The sequence below is a fragment of the Botrytis fragariae genome, assembly GCF_013461495.1.
Source record: "Botrytis fragariae strain BVB16 chromosome Unknown tig00000000, whole genome shotgun sequence".
NCBI lineage: Eukaryota > Fungi > Ascomycota > Leotiomycetes > Helotiales > Sclerotiniaceae > Botrytis > Botrytis fragariae.
Genome location: NW_023500986.1, coordinates 663,428 through 680,848, shown reverse-complemented (window position 1 = coordinate 680,848; position 17,421 = coordinate 663,428). Strand labels below are relative to the sequence as shown.

Here is a 17,421-nt window from a genome sequence, read left to right as displayed (position 1 = left end):
ATACTCTCCTATTTAGCAAAGAATTATGTGGTGAAAGGCTTACAAACACATCATCTTACATCCTGCTTTGTTTGGAAAGCACAGCTTCATCAGGCCTATATACCACAAACATATTGTCCTGATCTGAACAGCAAGTAAATCATTTTCTTTCTTCGAATTATTGTTGTCTTCTGAGCCGAATTTGTTGAAAACATCAACTGCTGTGGTATGATGTTCAGTTGCATGTGATTGGTCGGCTAAACTTGAGTCCTGAAAGGGTCTAGGCGACGCCGAGATTTCATCCCATCATCATCATCTTCATCATCGAAATACCCCACAGTATGCCAAGGGACTCCATATCCGTTTGACCGCCTTCCAGAAAATAAATAAGTTCGAATTGGCGATTCAATTGACTTATCTTCAACTTATCTTCAACTTACTATCCTCCAATCCTCTGTGGATATACATCTCAATGTCTCAATTGCTGCTCTTAGATCTTTAACTTTCCGAATTAAAATTATCAACATGGCCACTCAATCCTCCAATCCCTATTCTCTTCCTAGTGCTCTCCCTCACAACTCCGCCACCAATTCCCATCAAGCTCTCCAAAATACCTCCACAACAAAATCCTGGCGCAATCGATTCAATTCCTTAAATATCAGTAATACACATTCCACATCGCATAGTGCGGAGGCGCCCAATGAATCTGATGGTCCGCAGGCAGCGAATACAAATGCTTCCGCGAAAAGCAAACATGTCCCGAAATGGTATAAAATTAGATTATTTAGAGGCATGGTCAATGATTTGAAGAGAAGGGCGCCATATTATTGGAGTGATTGGACGGATGCTTGGGATTATAGAGTTGTGCCAGCCACGATCTACATGTATTTTGCGAAGTACGTCGTTCATAATTCATTTGAAGGTCGATTCTCCTGACACTGAGAAGAGAGGTCATGGAATTCGGCTGGGAATATGGCTATCGACAATGAGCTAATTACATGATAGTATCTTGCCCGCACTAGCGTTTTCTTTGGATATGTAAGTCTATGATCAGACATATGTGATGAAATTCGGTCTGATCTGAATATAAGGTTTACAAAGACGAATATGAGTTATGGAGTTAATGAAGTCCTCCTTGCTTCGGTCTTGGGATCAGTGGTTTTCTCTGTATTTGCCGCTCAACCTTTGGTTATTGTAGGGGTTACCGGACCAATCACTGTCTTCAACTAGTATGTATGATTGTGTGAAGGTCATATTTGGTGCTAATATAGATAGTACTGTTTACGATATTATTGTTCCCACGGGCGCAAATTATTTTGCATTTCTAGCACTAATTGGATTGTGAGTATCTATTGTACTCCGCAAATTGTTAAATTTGCGAAGACTAACTGAAGCAGATGGTCTCTAGTGATGCATTGGATACTCGCCATCACCAATTCGTGCAATGGACTTCGTTATGTCACGCGTTTTTCTTGCGATATCTTTGGATTTTACGTAGCGTTTATCTACCTTCAGAAAGGTATTCAAGTCCTTACTCGCCAAGGCTCGGACGAGCCATTCTACCTTTCTATTGTTATCGCACTACTCGTTACCATCGTTGCATTCTTGTGTGGTGTTGTTGGAGACAGTCCATTATTTCAACACTATGTTCGAGTTTTTATCAAAGATTATGGAACTCCTCTTACCATCATATTCTTCACTGGTTTTGTACACATTGGTAAAATGAGAGATGTAGATCTAAGTACACTACCTACCAGTAGAGCCTTCTATCCAACAACCGATCGAGGATGGTTTGTACATTTTTGGGATGTTAGAGTTTCGGACGTTTTTATTGCTATACCATTTGCCATTTTACTTACAATCTTGTTTTATTTTGATCATAATGGTAAATGATAAATTCTCCATTTCTATATCGATTTCCCATTACTGACCTGAGTGTAGTATCTTCTCTAATAGCCCAGGGAACTGAATTTCCCCTTCGAAAGCCTGCTGGGTTTCACTGGGATATTTTTCTCCTCGGTCTAACGACCGGTATAGCAGGTCTGTTAGGAATTCCCTTTCCGAACGGTCTTATTCCACAAGCCCCATTCCACACTGAGTCTCTCTGCGTCACCAAACTTGTTGCCGATACCGATGAATCAGGAGACTCAAAGGGTCATCTCAAAACTGTCACATCCCACGTCGTCGAGCAACGAGTTAGCAATCTAGCCCAAGGTCTCTTAACCCTAGGAACCATGACTGGCCCACTCCTCATAGTCATTCATCTCATTCCCCAAGGTGTCTTGGCAGGTCTCTTCTTCGTAATGGGTATCCAAGCTCTCCTCGGCAATGGCATAACTACTAAAATCCTCTTCCTTCTCAAAGATTCCTCTTTGACTCCGTCGTCTGACCCCCTACGACATCTTCCCCGCAGATCGGCCATCTGGATATTCGTCGCAATACAACTATTTGGTTTCGGAGCCACGTTTGCCATCACGCAGACAATCGCGGCAGTTGGGTTTCCAGTCATCATTTTGGCGTTGATTCCTGTTAGAATCTGGGCGCTACCAAGGTGGTTCACGAAAGAAGAATTGAGTGTGTTGGATGGAGCGACGGCGAGCCCGTTTACGATGATTAGTGTGGGGGGTAATCACGGTGAAGAGATTGAGGAGGAGGGGTTCTCGACTGGTACTGATGTTGGTGGGGAGGGTGTGCTGACCAATAATCATTCCGGAGAGAGTGGAGGGAATGGGAAAGGAGTGCTAGAAACAGAGGGTGATAGTGATGAAGGACGAGCCGAGCGAGGAGAATTTCAAGCTGGTGGTCCTGGTTCGGGAATGGCGAGGAGAGAAAGTTGGAAAGGTGAAGGGAGGACTGGCGGGTTGGGCGAGGGCATGGAATTACAGAATTTAGGCATGAGTAGGAGGAGTGTAAGTCGACAAGCGGAGTAGGGAAAGCGTGTCTGCCGTTTTGGGGGAACAATAAAAAGCGCATTCCTCGTTATGAAGAGGAACTACCATTAGAGTTGTTGGAAGGAATATTTGATCGTAATTGTAATTATAGACATTCTGTATATATCTGGATTCTAGCAGTCTGATGGTGTGTTAATTTCGCTTAGGTACTCAATATTGATACTTGGACGTTGGTGTACACATGTTGATTTCCAACCAGAGTTGCTTCGTCGCCCGAGATGAGTCTGAAGAGGGGAATATGCAAGTGCATTGTTCCTCCTGTGGCTTTTTGGATTAGGCATGATAGGACTAATGTCATATCGTTTGCGAATTCCTGTCTTTTTCTTTTTCTTTCCCTTTTTCTTTTTCTTTTTCTGCATGTATTGTTTCAGCCACTATATATATATTGACTACATTTTGTTGAAGAAATGATTTAATTCATGGGTTCAGTGTATGTTAAGGGGGAGTGGCTTGAGATTGAGATTGAGGACCTTCCTTCATGGAAGAATTAAAATTGAGCGAGGTGTATGCTTCACTAAAGAGTTCCTCACGCATAGAATTTTCACGAGCGAGTATTCGGATTAGATTGATATTGATATTCACATGTTATGTGTTATGTGTTATCTATCGTTTTAGTGATATCAGAATAGTATGGATACAAAATCATCGCCCTCCTCGCTTCCGAAGAGGGGGAGGTCTATAGAGATATCCTGCTTTGGTCTTGATATTTCTCTGATAGTACGAAGTGAAGCTATGTACGGGAAGAACAATCGCCAGAGGATGTCAATTTTGATAAGAGAGGACAGTTTTCTCTCGAAGTTTGCCTTGGTAGGATTGTATATCTTTGTGATGGGTCGAATCAATGGTTCTTTATCTTTACGACTACAAAAATCATCTAAATTCGTGAGCTGCTTGAATTAGTAGAGCAGACGTCTCTGATGGGTGAGAAATTTGTATTCTTGGCCGTCAAAAGGTCTTGGAGTGATAGATTTTGCGATTCACTAGTGTCGAGATGGTTGTTGTTCCAGGGAGCAAATCGGAATTGGAAGGAAGATTCTTGTTCGGATGCGGAGATTTTTTCAGCGAAGGAAATCTTTGGATCAGCTTATCGGAATCTTCGTAACGCCCTTGCGTTTTGTAGACCTTCTCGAGTTGTTTCGCAATGCTTAGGGTATATGGATGCGCTGGTCCAAACGTAGAGTATCGAACTAGGTTATCAAGCACCGCGTTACAACTGCGTTCGGCTTCGTCCATATCATCGAGGTGCATTAGAATAGAGATGTATTCTTGATTGATATGAAACCAATCTGGATGACGGGATGGAACTTCATTCAGTAACGGCTGGATGATTTTTCTTGCATCGGTCCATCTGTTGCATCCAATATATGCACGTGCTAAATTAGATTTCGTCATTATCATCCCGACATGTGTTTCTCCCAAAGTACGTGCCACAACTGGTAGGATTTCTTGTAAATGCTTTACTGCCTCGCTCCAGCGACCGGTTGCACAGTAGACTTTGGATAGATCATTCACTGACCACAAAGTGTAGGCATGCTCCTCTCCCAAAGTCTCCTTCCGCGCCTTGAGAACATCAGAAATTTCACTCTCCGCTGTAACCAAATCCAGCTTTAGTATAACCGAGATCATAGCTTTTTCATTCCGCGCCATTAACGTATCAGGATGTTCCTTTCCAAACCAGTGTTCCCTCTTTTTAACAACCTGCGCAAGCAGCTCTTGACTTTTCTCAAACTCTCCAAGATGTAAATATGTTCGTGCTAGATTGAACATGGCGCTCAGACTTTGTGGGTCATCATGCCCCAGTACTTTCGTTAATCCATATACTGCACGCTGCCCAGTCTGACGTGATGTTTCTCGCTGCCCGCTGAGCCACAAAGTGCGAGTGAATTCGTCAAGAGCAACGCAATATGAGGTATGTATTGGATTCAAAGGATATTTTATCCAAGAAAAGATCGAAGGGCGTGATCGCCACTGAGCTCGGAGTATTTGTGACTGTAGTTGCGAGGCTTGTTGTACCTCGAAGAGATCCCAGTGCATATTTGCAAGATTTCGCTGCCCTTGAAGAGTCGAGTGGTGTTGACTGCCCAGCGCTTTCACACGAAATTTCACAACCTTTTCTTGAAGTGGCTTGGCATGCTTCCACTGTCCGTTCTCTGCATAAACTAGAGCAAACTTCTCCAATTCTGTGGCTTGCTCGATAGTGTTTGGTAAAGATCCATACATATCTTTTAAGGCACTGATACAAGAACTAATGTGAGGCAAAAGTTGCTTCCTGAACTTTCTTTCCGACATCTCGAAATTTGACGAGATTGAATGGGCGAGGATTGAACTCGCACATCCTAGCCAGTCTTTTTGCTGCGTATCATTAAGGCGATCCCTAGCCCAGCGATGAACAACCGGATGTAAAGAGCAGACTTTTTTTTCGTGGTCATTATCAATGATTGAATGGTCGTACAGGACATTCATAGCTAAGCGAAATCGAATTTGGGAATCTTCATTCCACATCGATTTGACCTTTAGAATAGCTGGGTAAATAGCGAGGGAACTTTTCGATTTCCTTATACTATCCGAAGATCTCTGCAGTAATTGCTCCGGGATAGAGTCGAAATGCATGAAAGCAAAAAGTTGTATCAATTCCACAGCATCTTTGTGGGCAAGTGAATTTTTGCTTGCTATTCGTTCGAATGGAATTTCCCAGGTGGATATAATGTTGGCATCTGTGCAGCTGTTGACTGAACGAGAGCGAATCATGTTCCTGCGGTGACCAAGGTAGTATTTCAAATACCTTTCCAGTGTGAATATATTCTGACGAATTGTAGCGCCAGCATGAGTAAGAGCTAGTGCTAGATAACCTAATTCAGAGGCGATACCCTCAGCCATTTGTCTATTTTGCGGAGCCAGAGGAAATTTGGGTTCCTTTTCGGGGCAAGCCAGCTTGAGAAGTAATGTAATTGCCTCCTCTGGGTCCATTCCCTGAAACTTAAGATACCCAACCGTGTTATGAATCCTCACACTAGGATTGCGTGTCGTCACTAATATGTGGCCATTGCCGCCAGCAGGGAAAAATCTAGGCAGATCCATATCTGGATCATCTGCGTTATCGAGGACGAGAAGCCATGATGTCGATTGGTTCGACAACCAATGCATGCCTGCTTCAAGTGAAGACGCTTTTTGTGCATTCTCCCCAAGGGAAGCAAAACCCTTCTCCGCAGCTGATTCGTTGCTGCAGTCAATCCAAAAAATCCCCCAATACCTGTAAAGATTAGCAAAACTCCGATATTGATCGAGATTGAGAATCAAGATTGTACCTGTGACGATTGTTCTCTATATATTTCAGCGAAAATTGTGTCTTGCCAGAACCACCAAGTCCATGAATTACTAGTATTCTATGTTTGGAGCGAGGGTTCGTTGTGATATCACCAAACAGCTCCTTCACCTTGTCTGCTTGACCTGTTCTACCCACAAAATAACTACTAGAACAACGATGTACCATATAGTGCACATTGATATACGGTTCAATCGCTTGGATTTGTGAAGGCGGGGCAGGTATTTCTTGAAGAAGATCATCCGCCTCCTGTTTGCGCTCTGCAATAACTCGTTCCATCTCTTGCTCCCATCTTCTACTGACCACTCGCGGAGCAGCCTTGATATACTTTTCAAGAGCCTGGTAAACTACAATATACCCAGGATCGCTCTTTGTACTGAACTTGACCATCCCTGAGTGATTTGCCATTATTCCACATTTATCAACTTGTTCCCAGACTGGTGCAGCCGATAGCGCATCTACAATATAAACTGGCTGTTGTGCTTGTTCATCAAAAAAGGCTTCCAGTCCCTCCCAGAAGTTGTAAATGGCAAATCTCTTAGCCAATGGAGCAAACAAATCTGTGACTTCTTTAATAGTATCCGAGCCGGTGAGAAGGTTGAGCATAAATTGGCTAGGGCCAGGATATTTGTCAATCCCCGAATTCAGTATCAGAGTTTCATCTAGGCCATTATGAGGGGTTCCCATGAATAAGATACTATGAGTTGATATATAGATGGCTCGGAGATGTGAAACTCCAGACTTTGTTTTGCTCCATGATAAAGCAAGAGCTCGTTTTACCAAGAGACCACCAAATCCGTGACATATGAAAATGATAGGACGATGTGCATGTTCCGTGCCGTCATTTGCTTGTCTATACGAGTCAAGCTCGGCGATGAGATTCGTTGCAAGATCTAAGATACCATTCGATATAGTCCCTCCCCTTCCAGGAATTGTAAAGCGACTCGGATCATATTCGAAGGATAAGACTCGAGTTCGGAGAGTGTGATATGGGAATAGAACTGGGTCTCGAAGCCAAGGTTTATGCTTTTGCGGGTTCGTCCAAGTCTCAGATGATGATTCGCAGAGACCATGGACAGCCACTAAACTATGCCAAATTAGCGTAAAGACACAACGTTAACGAGCAGCTCAACATACTCGACATGTGGTGATTCTGGCTCCGCAATGAGTTTAATTTTCATACTGAATCATGGTTTTGTATTGATGAGAGAGATCGATGGTATAAGGAAAAGCCTTATCTCGCTGAATGTGGTAGGAAACCCAAGCAAGGCATTATTCCGGATATCACACTTCATGACTACGTATACAGCGTATCACATTGGAAATGGACTCAGCTCTTGCTGTATGTACACCACTTTTACTATCGATTTCATATTAGTATTCCATTCAATCCATCAACATTACTATCTTCATCTATTTACGACTCACCGCCTCTGTTTTCCCTCCAATAATATCATTCTGCCCATACAAACTAATCCTTGGAAGCTGGGGTAGAGAAGCAAAGGAAATGGATGCGTACATCTCCATACATGATATACCAATCGGATCAGATATATGTACTCCCTAGAAAGCTAATCGAGGAGTGATGTCCGGTTTCTACCCATCCCATTTCATATTAAGAGCCAGTCTCGCGGCACGATTAACCGTGCCGGTCATGGGCGTGCACGAAACGGGCGTTTAAATCTGGGCCAGGCACAGACGCGGGCATGGTATTTGGACATTCCATTGGTTCTTTCAAAAGTAAAAATTTCTGCGATGAAACCCTTCTTCTTCCAATTCAGTAGCTTTAGGCCGACTGCATATATTAGCCCAATGATCCATGTGCAGCACACCGACAGAACAGGGCACATACAGAGCAGGATCCACTTTACGCTCCAATCACCCCCCTGTATTATCAAGAGCTGATGTACCTCTGTAGATTCAACGTTGGATTAAAATGAAGATAAGAGTCTATTTACATCTGACGGTTGGAACTATGATGGGGGATACTCACCCTTAACAAGCTTTAATTCTGCTTGCAGTGTTCACATCTAGTAAGGTTAATGAGCATTATTGGATTGTCCTTAGTTGGTAATCTTGTCGCGTTTCGCTTCTGTGTTTTGGTCATGTCCCTACATCAACACGCACTATTGTATAACGGTCATTCGATAGCTTTTTAGACTTCAGACTATTTCCTCTGATCTATGCTTTTGAATTCTACTAGCATATTGCTCATTGCCTGATTGTTACTTGCCCTTTCCAAAAAAAAATCCCATATGACAAGATGGCTTTTGTATTAAACGTGGTTATACTTGGGATCTTAGTTTATTGTATACGATGGGCAATCAGCCGCATTCAAGAGAATAAGGTACGTCCCTAGAAGCAGTTGTAAAACGATATTAATGAGGCTATAATGGTAGGAAACACAAGCTATTATAAAAAATCTTGGTTGCCTTTCGCCTCCGTTACTCGAGAACCAGAGACCTCTTGGAATCGATCGTCTAGAGCAGATATTTCGAGCCGATAATGAATCAAGACTTATGGAGCTGTTTCTCTTCCACTTCAGGCAGACCGGGTATACTCTGAAGCAAATTTTCTTGTTGACTCCGGCCTATGGTACCGTGGATCCCGCCAATTTGGAAGCTATCATGTCCACAAAATTTTCGGGTCTGGCTCCCCACTACCTTCCCACATCTATTTGCTCAATTTCGCTGACTCGAAATGCCTGAAATAGATTGGGGAATGGGACCGCGGCGTGCTATCTCCTTCCCAATGTTTGGCGAGGGAATATTCATTCAGGACGGCGAAGCTTGGAAACATTCGAGAGACTTGCTTAGACCACATTTTGTCCATAGGCAATACGAAGATCTGGAAGTCTTCAGAGAATCTGTTGATGAATTGCTTGATACTCTCCCTAGAGAAGGAGGGATCGTTGATCTACAGCCATTGTTCTTTCGTCTCACACTTGACACAACCACTGCATTCTTGTTCGGACAATCTGTCCATAGTCTCAAGTCCCCAGATTCAACAAACGAACAAGACTTTGCAGGCGCGTTTAATGCTGCACAAGAATACGTTGTGAAGAGATTTCGGCTCTTGGATCTTTACTGGCTTATTGGGGGGAAGAAATTCTCCCAAGCCTGCAGCAAAGTGCACAAATTCGCTGACCAAATTATCGAACACAATCTTTCACTAGATTCCAAGTCTGGGACCGATAAGAAATATGATTTCTTGAGATCAGTAGATAAGAGTATGCAAGGCGACCGTGAGTTACTGCGAGGACAAATTGTCAATATCCTTGTTGCTGGAAGAGATACCACCGCCTGCCTTCTCTCTTGGACATTGTGAGTTAAAGTATTGTTATAGAAAGCTTCCGCTAACATTACTGACAAGCTTTCTTCTTGTACGCCACCCGAAAGTTCTAGCCAAATTACAAAAAGAAGTCGCGTTACTTGGAGATGCATCGGAGTTAAATAGAACAGAGCTACGAAATATGAAATACCTTCAAAACATTCTCAAGGAAAGTGAGTTCTCATTGGAGAAATTCAAATGAACAATACTAAAATATATCTTAGCCCTTCGTCTATATCCTTCTGTCCCTGTCAATACCAGAACTTCTTTGAACGATACAGTTCTACCAACTGGAGGAGGACCTGATAGAAAATCGCCAATTTTCATCAAAAAGGGGACCGCTGTTGCCTACAGTGTCTATACTATGCATAGAAGACCAGATCTCTATGGCATGGATGCTGAAATCTATCGACCCGAGAGATGGGACGAACCAATGCCGATGAATGACAATCCAACAAATCAGAAATGGGGATACTTGCCATTCAATGGGGGACCAAGAGTCTGTCTCGGTAGTAAGTTCTCGTCTGATTTATTCCACGATAACATACAGCAAAACAAATTATAAGGCAAAGCCCAATTACAAGGATAAATGCAAAAAAGAAGAATTAACCGAACATGAAGGGGCAATTTGTGCAACGCTGACTCTTTTCAAGTGGACTTCGCTCTTACAGAGGCCGCTTATACAGTTGTAAGAATATTACGGAAATATCCTGGAGTGAAGTTACCTGCGAACGAGAAAGTGGAGTTAACTGGGGTGGAGAAACAGACAATGACACTGGTGGTTTCAATCAAAGAAGGATGCAATGTTCATTTATAAGTACAGGAAGGTTTCAACAAACACAATAATAATAATATCAGTATAAAGTTCAGAATCCGTACCAGGAGCCAGTAGGTGCTCTCGCGGCCGAAAATCCTCGATGCAAATACATTACAACCCATTCCACTACCTCAACTGCACAACTCCGCCGCCTCGTTCTTCCGCGCCGACATAAACATCACCGCTGCATTATCCCATCTCCGCGCTATCGTCTTCGGTGCATCTTTAGAATATCGAATCAATGCTGCCACAACAATCGTGTATCCGCCTGCAGTTCGAGACGCAAATTTGCACATATTGGAATGATCATAAGGCAGTCCAGCTCTCTCAATACTGTCCAGGATTGGAGCAGCAGATGAACTTTCTACGACCTAATCGATGTCAGCCTGGAGACTTCATGGAGCGGATTGAAAGAATTCAATACATACGTAATCTAATTTTGTCCCAAAATCTGTCTTCTGCTGTTCCCAGAAGAAATAGATTCGGAATTGCTTCATCAACGGGATGAACATATCGGTGATATTCTGGAGCGTTTCGGACCCTTCCTTCAACGCGTCTAGTAGCTGTCCATCGGTACTAACTACTTTCGACGGCAGAAGTGCCTCTAGCATTCGTCGGCTCATGGATGCCAAGCTCGTCAGGCTGCTTCCATTATGCGGAGTTCCCATAAAGAGTATTCCGTAGGTGGAAACAAAGATAGAATGGAGGTGCTCAACCGCTTTACTGGTTCGACTGAATGAATACACCAGTGCCTATATAAGAGTTGTGAGCCAGAGCTCAAAGGAGAATCTCATATCTTCCCTACCCTTTTGACGATGATACCACCCAGTGAATGACATATAAAAATAATGGGACGGTGTTCCGCGTCATTGATCTGCAGCACGTGTGAATATTCGTATTTTCGCGTAGAGATTTCTACATACCTGACGATCGGCTACCAACTCTGCTATCAACGTCTGAGCATGATGAAGGATTCGATCCGCTGAAGTTTTCCCAAAAAGCGCTGTGATGGCAAGCGTTATATCTGAACGTCAGAATCCGAGATTGTTTCATGGCCAAGGGGAGCATATCGGCATCGCCCAACCAGAACTTATTGTTTGTCTTTGACGTCCAGGTCTTGACCGAGTCTCCATTAAGTCCATGGACTGCGACAATACTAGGGCGCTTTAGTTAGTTGTAGATATTGTAGTTCAGAACCAGACACTTACTCAACAATGGGGTTCTCTCCACAAAAGACTTCCGTAAGAGCAGCCAGTTCTGACATTATGCGTAATAAGATTATGAATTGTTGAGATATTGCTGATTGCTATATCCATATGAATAATGCCGTTGAATATAAATTACTTACATTCTCAAAGCAGGGGCATTTTCGATAGGCTGAAGGTGATGAAATACACACACAGTACCCTGTCAAATTCTCCAAAGAGCAGGGCGAAGCAGATTCAGCCACAGCATGAAAGCCCCGTCTCTCGTTTCATAACATACAATGCCATTAAACTCAATGACGGCACGAACCCAAAGTAGATAAAATACCGAAAGCTTGCACGCTGCGTAAAGAAAGCTGTAAGGGGTTTGGTGTGGCCACTAGGCCTCGACCGATAGACTAGGAGGCAGTGCGATATCGAAGCCACTTGATAGACCTCAGGGGTGACACCCAAGACCTTGCAGATAGCAATCGCGTAACATCAGTGTGCCACCATTTGATTGTGGGTACGGAATTGTATCAGTCTTTTGATATACTATCACCGAAGTCCCAACAGTTGGTAGTCTAGTCCCTGGCTTACTATATTTCGATGGGAAAATTACAGCCAGCTATAGTTGTGCGCAACGCCAGTCTGAAACGAACGAATATTTTAATAGTCTTTCCATTATATTCTGGATGAAGTACTACGGTGCAGGACTTAATATATGAGAAAGTTAAGCGTGTACTGAATTCCCTTCCTCGCTCATCCCTCGGTCAAGATACTTATATGTCAACCAATATCACGGCCACAACATTAAAAGTAGCGCAAACAAACTTTGTAAGTATCTAGCTGGTATCGATATTGAATTTCAACCAAACAAGTATGAGCTTCTCACCTCGAACTCCTAGATCTTGTCTGAATCATACAATGGTGTCTAGGAGCGTACGTATGAAGCACAAAGCTTACATAAAATTATAGATATGCTTCTTTCTCTCTAGATCACTTTCCAATACTGACCACTCATCAATCAAACTCAAACTAATCTCGCATAATGAGCTTACTTCTATCCTACAGAACATATCGAAACCAAATGTAGGTATGATATATTCTTCACTCATGTATGAACCCCTCCCCCCCTTCTCCCCTTCGCTAATAGCTTCTTGGATGCCTAGGTATCCAGTCCTCGGGTAATGTGCAAAACAATATCTCGGTTAAAAAGGTTCAAGAGTCTCATCTTTTGAATCCATCAAGATAGTTACATAAGTAATCTATTCTTATTTCCCCATCGTTGTAGGGAGAATGTTTCATCTTTCTGTACTGGAAGATACGTATCAGTTCCATTACCCCAATACCTCTCCCCCCCCTCTCCATACTACCTCGCCTCACCCAACTTATCTCATCTCTCCTCTTCATCATAATCACGATCCGCGCTCTCAAGCCCAAGAAATGGATAGCACAGTAAGAATACCATACCATACCATACCATACTACACCGATGTTTCCTCTCTACCTGTCGTCCAAGTCAGATGGAACACATCACACATACTCCTACATTTACGAACCCCAGTGAATACACAAAATCCACATATCGACATCGAAATCCCCTGACATACGTTGAGAATAGTAAACAATGAATGCACAGAATCTCCTCACAATATTGATCCCCTCTATAACAACTTTGTAAAAACGCAGTGAATACACAACGTCACCCCAGACTAGCACATATCCGCGACACAATACTATCTCTCACCCATCGCAGCTATCCAACATCATCATCTTCTCCACACCATACTCAATACTAAACAAAATCCATCAAACATGATTTCCAAACTCCTCATCCTCACCATCCCACTCTCATACTGGTATTCCATCCACCTTAAGCGACGACGCCAACACGCAGTAAGAACTCACCAATCACAACAATCCTATCCCCCTCCCCAGTCCAGCTCACCACCCTCTTCAGCACTCTCCACGCCTATCGGACCGCGCAAAGAGCCCTCCTCTACACATGGCCCCTCAGTCTCGACATCCTAAAACGCCAATACGACGCGCTTCTCTCCGGCCATCTGCTATCCTTCCAAGCAGAGTATTTCGAGAAAATGGGTATGGGATCGACGTTTCAGGTAGGGCTTTTGGGCCAGATAAGATTTTTTACTACGGATCCGGAGAATTTGGAAGCGATGTTGGGGACGAGGTTTGACGGTAGGAGGGTTTTTTGCGCAGAGTTACATGTACCTTCGCGCAGAAGTATACATATGCAATCCCCAGTTTTCAATCCCTAACCCAGCCCCCCGTACAGACTTTGGGCTCGGTTCCGCCGCTCAAGACTCTACTCCATGACCATGATCGGCGAAGGGATCTTCACCCAAAACTCTCACTCCTGGAAACACTCTCGCTCAATCCTCCGTCGCCAATTCGCCCGCATCCAATAGCAACCCCCAAACCCCGAGATTTTCTCTGGTCCCCTCGATGAAATCCTCGCGGTTCTCTCTTCTAGTGATGGAATTATTGATTTGCAACCCCTTTTTTCCCGCTTCAGGCTGGAAACTAGTATTTTTCTTCTTTGGGGGGAGGGGTCTTCCCCACTGTCCCCACCCTCCCAATCCAAGCACAACCTCCTCCCCCCAAATCTCACCCACAGCTCCCTCATCTCCGCCCTCCATCTCCCCAATCTCTACCAGCTATACAAACCCCCTCAGTACACATCCACATATCGCCCAATCAAGCAATACGCAAAACACTCCATCCATCAAGCTCTGCTTAATAAAAAAGAAAATGGAGATGCAGCGTTGAAGCGTTGGAGCGCCATCCATTTATCCCATTCATCCTCGATTTGTACGCCGAGTTACGAAATGTAGGGTTGATGCGGAATTAGATATTGCACGTATGGCAGACAGGGAAAGATACGTCAGCGTATCTCCTGAGTTAGACTTTGTGAGTAGAGATAGAGTAATGGAATGGAATGTATCTTTTTTTCTTCTTTTTTTTTCTTCGAAGTTCAATGATGAAGAAATCTTGAAGAAATCTTGAAGAAGCTATGATGACTGATGGGTATCATATAAAACAGCTGTACTCTCGTGCGAACCCCAAACAGACTGAAGCGTCTCCGTCAAGAGATAGATCTCGTCACTTCCAACGATACACCACTTGCGCGGGCCCAGATATCTAAAATGCAATATCTGAAATGTGTGTTCAACGAAAGTAATTACCTTACCCCCCTGCACACATACCATCCCCCCTCAGCCTCCAGACTCTACATCCAAACCCCCCACAACGTCCGCGTCGCCCCACAAACCACTCACCACTCTCCTCCCCCGTAGCGGCGGTCCCCACGACACCTCTCCTCTCCTCATCCCCAAGAGCACCGGCGTAGATTTCTCACCCTACCTCATGCATCGAAGCAAAGCAATCTACGGCGACGACACAAACACCTTTCGTCCAGAGCGATGGGAGGGATCGGAATTAAAAGGTGCGGGATGGTATTTTATGCCGTTTCATGGCGGATCGCGAATTTGTCTTGGTCGTGAGTGATGATTCTGTTTGTGATGTATCATGGGTTGTAATTAATAATGTGAAATAGAAGATTTTGCGCTTGTGGAGGCGTCATATGCGATTGTTTGTATTATTCGGAACTTTTCGAATGTTCGTTTACCACCTGGCAGTCCAGTGTATCCATCTGGTATGGAAAAGGAGACACTAACAATTGTGGTTTCAAACGCAGAGGGATGTAAAGTTTTGGTTTAGAAAGGAAGTTCGGAACAACGGTAATGCATTGAGTTGACATTACCTTTTTATAGATTCGGTTATTATCTCCAGAGGTGGAATAAAATAGACTAGGACAATGAGAACGTTCACAAACACTCTTTCGAATATCACTAAATTGCATGAATAAATGTGGGAGTTCTGAAATCGTAAAAGGGGTATGTCATTGCAGATTAAAAACCAATTTTGTAAAGCCACCAAAATAACCTATCCGATCACCGTTCCCTAATCCTTCGTCTCTCATAAAATAATTATAGATATCATCGCAAAAAGCAAAACGCAACCTGAAAATCCTCTCTACCTTGTCTTATCCTATAACACATCTATAGTCTACAAGCGAGATTGAGCAGATCCAGCAGCCTTGCTACCAGGAGCAGGAGCCAACTTCTCGGTTGCCTCTTCAATCTTGGCACCAAGAGTTGGGTCGACTCTGCTGAACATGTCATATGTACGCCTGCGAGTGTCCTCCTTAGCAGCCGCCAAGTGTCCAGACACATTACCGATGAAGTTATCTTGTTGACCTTCTTGCTTGCCAAGGACATCCCATAGACCCTTAGCTTGAACGTAGTCTTCTGGACCCACCTCAGACAAAAAGCTCAAAGCGGCACCGGACCATTGCTCATGATCATTGGTAGCCTTGACAGGCTTTTGAGTGAGTTTGCGGTAAGAAGATGGGTAGTTGGGGTTGGCGCCGTAGTTTCCATTGACAGCCATAGCTCCATCACGTTGGAATGGATTGAAAGCTCGGAGAGGAGCATTGACTGGGATTTGTTGATAGTTGACACCGAGACGGTGACGGTGGGTATCAGGGTATGAGAAGAGACGAGATTGGAGGACAGGGTCGGCAGATGGCTCGACACCTGGAACCAAGTGAGATGGTGAGAAAGCAACTTGCTCAATCTCGGCGAAGTAGTTCTCAACGTTCTTGTTGAGAGTCATTTTGCCGAATGGTCTCAATGGAACCTCACCCTGTGGCCAAACCTTGGTCAAGTCGAAGATGTTCCAGCGGAACTTCTCAGCTTGTTCTGGGGAAAGGACTTGAACAAAGACGCTCCAACTTGGGTAGTCTCCCTTCTCAATTGCGTCGAATAAGTCTTGAGTGTGCCAATCTGGGTTCTCCGAAGCCATCTTTCCGGCCTCCTCGTTGGTGAAAGTCTTGCTTCCTTGGTCTGTCTTCAAGTGGACTTGAACATAGTTAAAGGTACCATCGGCCTTGAACCACTTGTGGGTGTGACCAGAATATCCGTTCATGTGTCTGTAGGAATATGGTGTACCACGGTCACTGAACAAGTGCATAACCTGGTGGACAGCCTCGTGATGAGTTGAGAGGTAATCCCAGAACATGGTAGCATCTTTCAAGTTTGTTTGAGGGTTTCTCTTTTGTGTATGGATGAAGAGAGGGAACTTGGTTGGGTCTCGAAGGAAGAAAACAGGGGTGTTGTTGTACACCCAATCCCAGTTACCCTCTTCAGTATAGAATTTGACGGAGAAACCTCTTGGGTCACGAGCCGAATCTGGAGAGCCCTTTTCACCACCGACAGTCGAGAAACGTGAGACAAGAGGGGTCTTCTTGCCAACTTGGCTTAACATATCAATGGTAGTGATGTCACTGATATCGTGTGTAACTTCGAATTCTAGAGATGATATGTTAACATGATGGTGACGGAAATAATGAAGCAAAAGATGAGAACTTACCTCCATAAGCTCCGGCACCCTTAGCATGGACAACACGCTCTGGAATACGTTCGCGATCGAAATGTGCCAACAAATCGATCAAATGGAAATCTTGGAGAAGAAGAGGACCATTGGTACCAACTCGTTGAAACTCCTCTGGGTGTCTCACTGGACATCCATTGGAAGTAGTATAGACTGGAGCCTCATTGTACTTGAAGGTAGAGGCGGGCTTATCGTCAGCAACCATGATTGCTATTGTATTGATGTTGTTGCACAGGTAGGTGTTATGTGTAGTAGTATTGAGATGGTTGAGGATGTAGATGATGATAAGATTGATGGAGAAATGGTAGAAAGCCTTGATATTTTTGATGAATTGAAAGAATCAAAAGTAAGATGGCACAA

At 43.9% G+C, this 17,421-nt stretch overlaps 4 protein-coding genes across 4 annotated transcripts; 1 reads left to right on the top strand and 3 right to left on the bottom strand.

Moving 5' to 3' along the window:
- Positions 1 to 504: 504 nt before the first annotated feature.
- On the top strand, positions 505 to 2,909 carry Bfra_006420 (putative anion exchange family protein; the record flags this gene model as incomplete). The annotated part of the gene is made up of 6 exons (XM_037336792.1): positions 505 to 875; positions 985 to 1,017; positions 1,071 to 1,208; positions 1,255 to 1,320; positions 1,377 to 1,864; positions 1,921 to 2,909. The coding sequence occupies 6 exons, from the start codon at positions 505 to 507 to the stop codon at positions 2,907 to 2,909; spliced, it is 2,085 nt and encodes a 694-aa protein (XP_037198158.1).
- Positions 2,910 to 3,875: 966 nt separating this feature from the next.
- Positions 3,876 to 7,433, bottom strand: Bfra_006419 (putative tetratricopeptide repeat domain protein; the record flags this gene model as incomplete). The annotated part of the gene is made up of 3 exons (XM_037336791.1): positions 3,876 to 6,180; positions 6,236 to 7,339; positions 7,390 to 7,433. 3 exons carry the CDS (start codon positions 7,431 to 7,433, stop codon positions 3,876 to 3,878), a joined length of 3,453 nt encoding a protein of 1,150 aa, XP_037198157.1.
- Positions 7,434 to 10,530: 3,097 nt separating this feature from the next.
- On the bottom strand, positions 10,531 to 11,663 carry Bfra_006417ia (putative tetratricopeptide repeat domain protein; the record flags this gene model as incomplete). The annotated part of the gene is made up of 4 exons (XM_037336790.1): positions 10,531 to 10,770; positions 10,828 to 11,151; positions 11,342 to 11,555; positions 11,608 to 11,663. The coding sequence occupies 4 exons, from the start codon at positions 11,661 to 11,663 to the stop codon at positions 10,531 to 10,533; spliced, it is 834 nt and encodes a 277-aa protein (XP_037198156.1).
- A 4,012-nt stretch (positions 11,664 to 15,675) lies between these two features.
- On the bottom strand, positions 15,676 to 17,266 carry Bfra_006416sa (putative peroxisomal catalase protein; the record flags this gene model as incomplete). Its single annotated transcript, XM_037336789.1, has 2 exons — positions 15,676 to 16,979; positions 17,041 to 17,266. 2 exons carry the CDS (start codon positions 17,264 to 17,266, stop codon positions 15,676 to 15,678), a joined length of 1,530 nt encoding a protein of 509 aa, XP_037198155.1.
- Positions 17,267 to 17,421: the final 155 nt, after the last annotated feature.